General features: G+C 38.9%; 1 protein-coding gene and 1 pseudogene across 1 annotated transcript in view; one reads left to right on the forward strand and one right to left on the reverse strand.

Moving 5' to 3' along the window:
• Window positions 1-11,577, reverse strand: part of SLC9B2 (solute carrier family 9 member B2) — a 41,616-nt gene that overhangs the window by 14,952 nt on the left and 15,087 nt on the right. Inside the window, exons 5-9 of the mRNA XM_003796357.3 lie at window positions 8,889-9,031; window positions 7,890-8,017; window positions 6,242-6,417; window positions 2,651-2,757; window positions 4-101 (exon numbers count right to left, since the gene is read on the reverse strand). Coding sequence (XP_003796405.1) covers window positions 4-101; window positions 2,651-2,757; window positions 6,242-6,417; window positions 7,890-8,017; window positions 8,889-9,031 — 652 coding nt within the window. The remainder of the gene's footprint in view (window positions 1-3; window positions 102-2,650; window positions 2,758-6,241; window positions 6,418-7,889; window positions 8,018-8,888; window positions 9,032-11,577) is intronic.
• LOC111727392 lies at window positions 4,602-4,812 on the forward strand (annotated as a pseudogene).

The raw sequence follows: 11,577 nt of genomic DNA on the forward strand, positions 1-11,577 counted from the left end.
CACAGTCCTCCTGATCCAGGGAAACCAAAATCCACACTGCTGAACACAGCTAGCACAGAGAACCCCAAAACAAGAAATGCTCTCTTATACATGAGTTTGTCCTATAGGAGGAAAAAAATGATTAGTTTAAGTATTTCAAATTTTTTATTTATTTATTTTGAGACAGAGTTTCATTCTGTCACCCTGAGTAGAGTACTGTGGCATCATCAGAGTTTACAGCAACCTCAAACTCTTGGGCTTAAGCCATCCTCTTGTCTCAGCTTCCAGAGTAGCTGGGACTACAGGCACCTGCTACAATGCTTGGCTGATTTTTCTATATTTAGTAAAGACTGGGTCTCACTTTGCTTAGGCTCCTGAGCTCAAAAAATCTGCCCATCTTAGCCTTCCAGAGTGATAGGATTACAGGTGTGAACCACCACACCCAGACCAAATAATTGATTTTTAATCTATATAATTAGGGTTTAGAGGAAAATAAAAAACTGTTTTTGTGTAAAAAGAAAAAATAAATGCATGACGTAACATTTACTTTCTTTTCCTAAACAAAAGAAGAATTAGTGCATGTACAAAACAGCCTTCTCTTTTAGGAACATCAATTCACTTTCTCTGTAGTTGTCAATGAAAAATTTCACAGGACTTAATATAATAGCAAAAAAAGTACATGAGCTTTGGACTCAGACAAAGGAAGTTTAATATTATAGCTTTTTTTTTTTTTACATTATTGCTGTATACCGTGGCTATGTTTCTTAACCTTTCCAAGCTTTGTTTCCTCATCCCTGACACTCATCCTAGAGTTTTTGTGATGGTTAAAGATATCATATCACAGCTCAGTGGCCAGGGTGCCAGCCACATACATAGGAGCTGGCAGGTTCAAATCCAGCCAGGGCCAATTACAACCAAAAAATAGTCAGGCATTGTAGTGGGCGCCTGTAGTCCCAATTACTTGGGAGGCTGAGACAAGAGAATCACTTAAGGCCAAGAGTTTGAATTTGCTGTAAGCTGTGACACCACAGCACTCTACCAAGGGCAACATATCATAGTAAGACTCTGTCTCCAAAAAAAAAAAAAAAAAAAAAGATCTCACATCAGTATTATTTTTGGGCTCTCAGTTTACTCTCTTTAATTTAATGCTCCCTTGCTTTTTTCTTTCTAAATTTGTGAATACCAAAAAGCTTTAAGAGGTTACAGACTTAGAGCAGTTTTGTTTTTTTTTTTGAGACAGAATACCCTCGGTAGAGTGCCGTGGCATCATAGCTCACAGCAATCTCAACCTCAAACTCTTGGGCTTAAGCAATTCTCTTGCCTCATCCTCCCAAGTAGCTGGGACTACAGGCACCCACCACAACGCCTGGCTATTTTTTGTTGTTGTTGTTGCAGTTGTCATTGTTGTTACAGCTGGCTCAGGCCAGGTTCGAACCCGCCAGCCTTGGTGTATGTGGCCGGCACTCTATCTACTGAGCTACAGGCTCTGCCTATTGGTTTTTTTAACTTAATTTTTATTAAATCATAACTGCATACATTTATAGGGTACAATGTGGTGATTTGATATACAATGTGGAATGCTTAAATCAAACTGATTAACATAACCACCACCTCACTTCTTTTTTGTGGTAAGACATTTATAATATACTCTTAGTGGTTTTGAAATGTACCTTTGCATTGTGAACATTAGGTGAAGTCGAAGAAGGGTGAACTTCTTTCCCATTGCTTTTTCCTGTTCAGCCCTTTAAACCTCTTGATTACTTTAGAAATGGGTCTTTAAAAGTGCTTGACTTGGAGACATGTGAGCTCTGGAGGTATGTTGCCTGAGTTCACTCTCAGTTCTACTGCTTTCTAGCTATGACCTTGTGCAAGTCACTTAATCCTGCCTCAATTTCCTCGTCAATAAAGTGGTCATATTAGTAGTACTCTCTTAATGGACTACTGTGTGGATTGTACTTGAGCAAAGCTTCCCAATAGATATTCAGTGACGACAGAAGTATTCAAATTTTAGTGCAGGTGCTGCTGAAGTGAGAATAACAGAAATATTCTGAATCTGTTCTGTCTGAGGGTATGTTCTGTATCTGCTACAACCACATGTAGCTAGCTCCTGTTGTACTGAACAGAGTGGCACTAAAGGATAACATATATATATATATATATGTGTGTGTGTGTATGTATACACATTCATTTATTTGTTTAGAGATGGGGTCTTGCTATGTTGCCCAGGATGGACTCTAACTCCTGGACTCAAGAGATCCTCCTGCCTTAACCTCCTGAGTAACTGAGACTACAGACACCTCTGCACGCAGTTAGAATCTAAGGTATAAAGGGGGACCAAAAAAGCCATTATACATCTTGGTTTAGTTGGATATTATGGAAGTTTAAAAAATCTGCATATCATATTACTTTGAAATTGATGGCATTTGATTTGCAGCAAAATGTGAAATGTACAGAATATAAAACAGAAAAATTCCAGAAATGCACTAAAACCTTCTATATGTAGCCAACTTCATGCATCTCCCGAACAGCACTGATAAAACAGCAAGCAATTTTAAAATGGGGGACTAATTTCTCAAATATGTCCTTTATACCCAGCTTAGAGGAAACCGTCTTAGAACGTTTTTCCAATGGTATTTTAGAGCACAACTTCCCCACAGATTATTTCTTTTACCTGGTCACTGCTTGGAAAGTACTGAATAAAAAATCCAAGAAGAGATCCAGCTGCCACACCAATGACCACCTCCAAAAATCCTCTAAGGACATTAAAAACTGTAGAGCCTAAAAAAATACACAAGAAGAAAAACTTTAGGTAGTGCTTCAAATCTGATAAGTACACAAGTTTTTGTTTGTCCTAAAAACAGCAACATAAAGCATCTGATTACACAGAAGGAAATTTTTAGACAGTTTCTGCTTTCCACCTTCTTAAATATATGCAATTTAAAATGTCTGATAAAGTGGGCCTATTTTATAAGAAAAGTATGTGTACTATTGGAGACAAATTTTAAAATAGGCATAAGGCATGATTTATGCCCTATTTTGTACATTTACTTCCATAAAAATCTACTTGAAGGGCCTAAGAAAATATGAAAGACAAAATTCATGATTCTTAGCTAATCTATTCTATTCTATTATATACTATCTATATATAGGTGAGGGGAATATACACATTTAATTAAGTTTTTAAATTACCAGTTAAGAACCTACTTTTCTAATAATAAATGTACATCGATTTTAGAAGCTCTGGTATGTACAGAATAGAACAGCTGAAGAGTCTGGGAATTAAAATAGTCTTCTTATTGCAATAAATGCAGAAGACTTACTCCTTTTCAAATTGATCATTCTGAAAGTAGATCTGAAATAAATTATTTTTGAAACTACACTTAGAGTCTTTATTAATTGCAGTACAGGGGTAAGTAGAGCTACATTTTACCCCATAGCACACAGAATTTAGGAAACTTAAAAAAAATTTTCTTTTGTTAGCACATTATGTAGAAAATTATATTAAAATTGCTGCACAAATAAAGCCCTTCTTCACAGATTGTTCTAAGAAAAAAATGTACTAACTAGTTTTTTTGGTTTCTTGTTATTATAGTAATCATTGCTTTTATCTAAAAAAAAAAATAACCTCTGAAGTGATTTTATTTGGCTAGCATAGTCCTTTGCTGGGTAATGGTATGACTGTCAAAGCATCTAGCTGTGACAGGAACATTACACTGAACCTATTACGCAAGTAATTTACCATAAATGTGTAGAAAGTAGCTAATGAGTTTCAGTCTCTGGTGCAGTAGGGTTGTTTTTAAGAAAAACACTTCTTTGGACCCATCCCTAAAAATTCTAATTCAGTCAGTCTTGCAGGGCTCCGGTCCAGCACCCCTCCTTGGTTGGTCGGGGTGGGGAGAGAATTTTGCAGAGTCAACTAGGAAGGTTCTTCAACCTTCCCCACCCTCCAGATCATGAAACTCCAACTACCTGTGGCCTTCCCCTTCCCTCCACCATGATTCTAATGCAAACTCTGCTGCTGTAAAGCTGTGGTTCCTAATTCAGGCTGTACAGGGTTGCGTTCTCACAAGTTCTGGTTTAGCTGCTCTAAGGTAGGACCCACATAACAGTACTTTCTAACCCCCCCCTAGGTAATTCTTGTGTGCAGCTAAGGCTGAGGACCATAGTTTTAAAGGTTTACATGAGACAATGGTAAGAATGTAAGTTTGGATAGGTACAGTAGAGTTAAAGACAGAGCACAGGTTGGACTTAATAGGTAACAGTGAATCCTCATGGCCTCTTGAACAAGAAAGTAGCATTATGGAAACAGTGTTTTGAGAAGAATAATTCACCAAGGACTGGATAGAAACCAGACCCTGGAGCAAGGGGAAAGTGTGGGTTTCTAGGTGATTGATAAATCACACATGTTCATAAAGTGAGAATATAACTGTAGGGGCTGGAGAGAATGAGAATACATAATTTTCCAAGAAGGTGTGCTCCCACTACACAATCTGAAGTTAAACTCGGGTGACAATTATACTTTATCAGTGCTATGCATTTGGAAGTTTTATTGCCAATTTTGGACATAAGATTAAGGAATGAACTTAAACTTGAGCTGTACCGAAGGATAATAAAAGTATTGAATCACTTCCTGGTCTTTTGGCTAAGATCAAGTGTAATCTGTTCTTATCAGTTTAACAGAGGTGCTGAATAAAAGTGGGAGATAAAAAACATCCTGAGTTCCTCTTTTATTATGACTTGGAACAGAATACATCTATTTAATACACTACGTATGAATGGCACCCATTAAAGTCTTTGCTGTTATTACCCTTAAAATATTAAAGATGAGCCTTTCAGCCGGAGATGCCGTCTCTCAGTAATTCACTAAAATGGCAAACACAAAGGGAAAAACGAAAGGCCCCCGATACATGTTCTCTAGGCCTTTTAGAAAACATGCAGTTGTTCCTTTGGCCACATATATGTGAAACTACAAGAAAGGTGATATTGTAGACATCAAGGGAATGGGTACTGTTCACAAAGGCAGGCCACACAAATGTTACCACGGCAAAACTGGAAGAGTCTACGAAGTTACCCAGCATGCTGTTGGCATTGTTATAAACAAACAAGTTAAGGGCAAGATTCTTGCCAAGAGGATTAATGTTCGTATTGAGCATATTAAGCACTCTAAGAGCCGAGATAGCTTCCTGAAATTTGTGAAGAAAAATGATCAGAAAAAGAAGGAAGCCAAAGAGAAAGGGGGCGGTGCCTGTGGCTCAAAGGAGAAGGGCACCAGCCCCAAATGCCAGAGGTGGCGGGTTCAGACCCAGCCTTGGCCAAAACCTGCAAAATAATAATAATAAAGAATACAAAGAGAAAGGTACCTGGGTTCAACTGAAGTGCCAGCCTGCTCCACCCAGAGAAGCCCACTTTGTGAGAACCAATAGAAAGGAGCCTGAGCTCCTGGAACCCATTCCCTATGAATTCATGGCATAATAAGTATATAACATAGCACACAGGAGTACCAGTGGACCCATGCTTTTAGGTGCAAGAACCTACTTATTTCCCATGAGCTCATGGCATAATAAGTGTACAACATAGCACACAGGATGACCAGTAGACCCCATGTAACAGTGATAAAGGTGCTGGACCCTATTTCCCATGAATTCAAAAGTTAATCAATGCTTTGTCATATTTAATGGCAAGGTACCTCCCTGAGCTACTGGAACCTCTTCCCTATGAATTCATGGCATGGTAGTTAAAAATAATAGCCTACTGCTCCTGTAAAAATGTTTCTTGTTCATTCACTAAAAGTGTGATATTTTTTCCCCCAAAGAAGTATTAAACCAAATTTTAATGTATCCTAAAAAAAAACTAAAGATAAGAGAACAGAAACTGTTTCCATTTTTAAAACATGCTGTTCTTTCCACTTGGACTGCTCTGTGTCATTTGTGCTCACTGAAAAACCTGCTGATCCTTTAAGTCTCCAGGACTAAACTTACCCAGATCACTCCAAGCAGAAGATGTTCTCCTTCTTTAAGCCTTATTTTTATCTACACTTTTATCCTCACTTCCCACATGCTACTCGAGCAGTCTTTATCCAGAGGGACGAAGAAAGTAAAGAGAGGTAGCTTCTAGTTCCTCCTTAGGTACAGAACCCTGGATGTTGTCTCCCTATTTTTAATTTGCCTTAATCAATTATCAAGCAGACATGCCACACTTGTAAGATTTGAACCTACGTCTGCAGAGCACGAGAGAACAGCGTGTTGTGAGCTGATTAGCTTACCTGTGGAAAAGGCCATGCCCAAGCAGGTATTGAAGCCTGTGATGGCCAGAATGTCATCAAAGCTGCCGGCAGCCATAAGCAAGGTGGGGATGCCCTTTTCAACTCCATAACCTCCTCCCTGCAAAAGGAGCATTGAGGGCACCACAACAGCTGGAGATACGGCACCTAAAACAAAACTACGCAGGCGGCACTTTAAACATTTATGGTAATATTTTACTCATTATCATTATTTTTTTGAACTTATAATAAGCTCCACTATTTTAAATGTTACACTTTGGATAACTACAGTCTTTCAAATAGCAGAAAAGCACCAAACCAGAAACACATATACACACAAAGTTCTACACAACTGCTGTTTTCAAAGTGTGGTAGGGACAGCCTGCTCTGGAACCACTTAGGTTGCCTAAGGATATATATTTATGAGTGGTAAGGAAGAATTAAGGGGGTTAAGCCCCCCCCGGACACTCCCCTTTTTTAAACACAACATTCATGTTATGAGATTTAAAAAAACGTTGCCATGGACTTTCTGGATCAGAATCTAGTGATGTGTGGCCTTCTCTCAGGGCTTGTGTATAGACTCAGACAACAGATTGGAAGGAGAAGCTCCATAATGACAAGGACAGTGACACTGACAGTAGCAGCCGTTCAAACAGTGGAAACATTTCATAGTGCTTACCGTGTACAAACCCCATTTTGAGCACTTTACATGCTTTAATTAATATGATCTTTACAACTTTATGAGACAGATGCAATCTACCTTCATTTTATAAACGACGAAATTAAGCATAGAGAGATTAAATAACCTGTCAAAGATTGCATAGTGGAAAATTATAGAACTGGGATTTGATTTCAGGCAGCAGCGCTCCAGAATCTTAACCATGAGAAGTAAGAATTTTTTTTTCTTTCTTTCTTTTTCTTTTTTTAAGAGATGAAGTCTTGTTATGTTGCATAGGCTGAGGTGTAGTGGCTATTCACAAGCATGATCGTGACTCACCATGGTCCTGAACTCCTGCCTAAGGGATCCTCTCACCTCTTAAGTCGCCTCTTAAGTAGCTGGGACTACAATCCTGCCCTACTGTGTCTCACCGAGAAGCAAGAATTTCATGCTTCTTGCTACTTATTAGCACTAAATTCTTACTAAGTCTTGTACTTATTTATTTCTCATGTCTCTTAACCACTGGAAGTGAAAAACTGAGAGTGGAAGAAAGAGACATCAAAATCACTGAGTCACAGTAATCTGGTGACGAGAAGCAAACAAAGATAGCTGTTGACAGAACTGCTATGTTGATTATTCCTTGTGCAGACTCTGAAGTGACATCAGGCACCTCCCGCACAGGCATGGAATCAGGTGCAGGCAAAAGACCCTCATTTTACTAGTTTGAATAGTAGGTGCTAACTTTTGCAGTAAGGACCTACAAAGTTGCAGACTTTTAAAGTTTGAATACTTAGATTATGCTGGAGTATCTAGGTTGCACTGTCTGGTGTCCTTAAGAAAATTCTTAATGGAATTTTAATTTCAGAATTTTAATTTTAATTTCACTGTCCTTAAGAAGAATTCTTAATTCTTCTTTATTATGCATTCTCTTGGAATCAGTGAAAGTCCTAAACATCTCAGCATATTTTTATGTAATAAAGAAACAGCCATTACCCCAGTATAAATCCCCACTGCCACGGTAAGCCCATTAGGAAGTGGGCAAGAAGAGCAGCCACGCACGCCTCCACGACACAGGGACCCATGGACAGCCTGACACACACACCCTTCAATTTCTTCAGGGCCTGCAACATAAAAACAGACAGAATAACCTCGCCCTCTGAAGATGTATAGGGAAGACCACCTTCCCTGCCATCCCATTAGCATTCAACCATGTCTGGGTCATCATGAATTTTCCAAGTAATGAGCTTTATTTATCAAATGTTTCAGCATTCCAAGTACTTTAGAGACAGCTTATTTAGCCCTCATACCAGCCCTTTGAGAAAGGTAGTATTATTATCCCCATTTTAAGATGTCTGCATCTGAAAAGGCACAGGTTAAAGTCATTTGCCCAAGATAATTAAACTGGTGAGTGGTGGGGCCAGGTCTGAACTCAGGCAGACTGCTTCCAGAGTCGGTGCTCATAATCCCCACACTAGCTGATATAATCCTCTCAGTATTTATTAGTTTATAATTTGTGAAAGAACCTCATCCTGCAAGAACAGTCATCCCTGTGTTAAGAAACATACATACAAAAAAACATTTAAAAATTCATATTTGAGACTCCTTCTAAATACTGGACAGTTTCTTAAGCCAGTATAGTTAGCCATAAACAGGGCTTTGCACACCAAAAATATATTGTTTTCCTCTTTGTGACTGTTATTCACTAATCGTAGACTATATATCTGTCAGAGAAAAAGGGGGGGCCTTTGTTCTCCATACTGTCACCATAGACTCCACCTTTCTCCAAGAAAAAGTACAGGAACATCTTCTGAGGTCTTGTGAAGCCCCAGGTTCTATATGCAAAACAATCCTTCATGAAATAAAGTCTATTTTCTTCTGGAGAACGTCATGCAAAGCATCCACATCCATTTCCTAAATCTCAGCAATCCTAAATCTTTGGAATATTGAAGGAACACAATTCCTGTTCAATAATTAGAAACTAACACTTCATACCTTTGAATCTAGACCAAGGCCAGCGCGAACCAGTATGATAGACAAGGCTATGCTTCTCAAAGAGGAAGACCACTTATGTTTGATCTGTACATTATCACTGATAATTGGGATATTTCTGATGAGAAACCCAGCAAGGAGCATGCCTTGAATGGAGAAATCAAACAAGTCTAGTTAGTTTTTAAATACAGAAAATATTTTTCAGCACTTTAGATATGAAAGAGACTATTAAATAATCCCAGGTACCACTTCTCTTATGCTTAGTCCTTATATGGAATCAAGGTGAACTTTTAATTTAAAAAACAAAAATAATGTAATAAATTAGAGGAGTTAAGAAAAACTTTAATGAACAGATGGGGAGGGGGGAGGAGGGGGAAGAGAGGAGGGAACGGGATTGATAAACTCTCACCTAATGGCCACAATGTAGGGGTATATAGAACACCCCTGGGCGAAGGACTCAACTACAACTTGGACTTCACCTAACAAATGCAAAAAATGTAACCTGATCATCAGTACCCTCATATTAATCTGAAATTTTAAAAACTCCAAGTGAAAAGACAGCTTAGAATATTTAATTAATATTCCCCAAATAGCTGAGCCTAAATGGAAGAAATGAGGTGTAGCACTTGGATGGAAAGTATGACCAATTCTAGATATATCCATTTGTATATAAACAAAAATAGGTGCCAAAATTATTTGCCATGTCAGATTACCTCAAGTACCCTTCATGGGTTCAATTTTACCTTCTAATTGGATAATTTAATAACAAACACATATCCTAATTGCAAAGCCTTTAGAAGTGAGTTGTGATAAAATAGATATTTCCTTGTCATGTCAGCTGGTGACTCTTCTTGCATTCAGTCATTCAACATTTACAGAATGTCTTCAATAGTGTAGACACTGTGGTAGGAACCAGGGATATAGTAACAGACAAAGACCACAACTGTATCTCAACAAGCTTTCAGCCTCTGGGGGAACAAAACAAACTGATAATCCCAATCTTATGAATGCATAAGGGAGTGTTATAGGTGAAGGAGACTAAGCACCAGGCTTATAGAAGCAGCCATAAGTTCTTGAAGAAGGCGCTGGGAGTGGGACAATCTCCCAGCTGGCATGGGGAAGTTTCGCTGCCCAGAGACAAGCCCTGAAGTAACTGCATGTGCTAATGAGATAAGATCATTAGCAAGTAGGTGTTATACTTTGGACATTTGTGGTGCTACAGGGTGGGAGTCCAGCCCATGGAGAAAAAGCACGTAGCAATCATTAAGCATGTAGGTCCAGTACGCAGGGCCCTCACACCTGTTGTATAATGCTTCAATAAAAGGCCACGGCAGAGGTTACTCAGGGCTCTTCCTGCACCTTTGGGAAGCCCACCTTGTGCGGGCATGTACCTTCGATCTGTGTCCCAGCTGTTTTTATTCTTGGGGTGATGGGGCGCCACAGCGGGCACCGACAATAGGAGCTGAGACAGGAAGGGTGAGTAAGTGGGGTCCAGAGAAGGGGGAAGGGAGTGAAGAAGGAGATAGTGGAATTGAGAAGTTTCTAGAAGAGACAATTTATTCAAAGGTGTAAGAAAAAGTTACACATTCTGGAAATTGCAGTTGGTTGAGTGCAATGGAGGAAGTTGAGTAGATGGTGAAGGAATTCCGCCTTCATTAATACGAGGTGAATGATGTGTTAACCAGTTTGATATAAACATTCCAAATTACAGATAAAATCAGCACATTGTACCCCATAAATGCAGTAATGTACATATAGAGTTATGATCTAATAATAAAAAAAATACCACATGCCCATACAAAGGGAAAGATTTCTGCCAGAGACTGCGAGGCTTCTACCCTCCATGCTTCTCAGCCACACCCTCTTCTCACCACATCCTCAGAGCCCCACACTTCAAATAAATAAATATACTAAAGTCAGCATGTTTTATGATGTAACCTATGAAAACAGAGTCAAACTCCAAGTAGAGCTTTTTGTGACTTGCTCCTGGCACCCTAGCTGTGAAAGCACCACTTCCAGGCATCTCTCATCACTGCCATTTAATCTAGAAGAGAGTCTCTAAGCTCTGAATGCTGTAGTGATGGTCTTTCTAGAATGTTTACTGGACAGCAGTATGAACATGCCTGTTTGTAGGAGAAATAGCAGTAAGAGTAATAAATGCACCTGGTAAAATTCAAACATCGCTGCCAGATGTATACGCTGCACCCCGACTGCAACTTTCCATTTCATTGCCCTTCCAGAAAGTTCCTATACCTATCCAAGCATGCTTCTGTGTATGTGTGCTCTTTTATGCACACAGATAGGAGTACGCTCAGGCAATACTGTACAGCTTGCTATTCTCCCCTTACTAATATAATATATCCATAAAAGCATATAGCCATTTACTTTTTCTCTTTTAATAGCTCAATAGTATCTTACCATGAGATAAATTTTTCAGATTCTTCATTACAAATAGTACTGAAATGAGCACGTTTCATACACCAAGTATTTATTAAGTACCTACATGCCAGCCTCATATGAGATCCTCATAATGCAAAAGTAAGTTAGAGCCACATGGTCCTTGTCCTTATGAAGCTTATATATAATATTTGTTGCTATGTATAAGTATATCCGTATGATAATTCTTAGCAGTGGAAATGTTAAGCCTCAGGGTACAGGTGTATATAATATTTGCACATAAGTTATCAGCCCC

The sequence above is a fragment of the Otolemur garnettii genome, unplaced genomic scaffold, assembly GCF_000181295.1.
Source record: "Otolemur garnettii isolate 467f Iridium unplaced genomic scaffold, OtoGar3 scaffold00103, whole genome shotgun sequence".
NCBI lineage: Eukaryota > Metazoa > Chordata > Mammalia > Primates > Galagidae > Otolemur > Otolemur garnettii.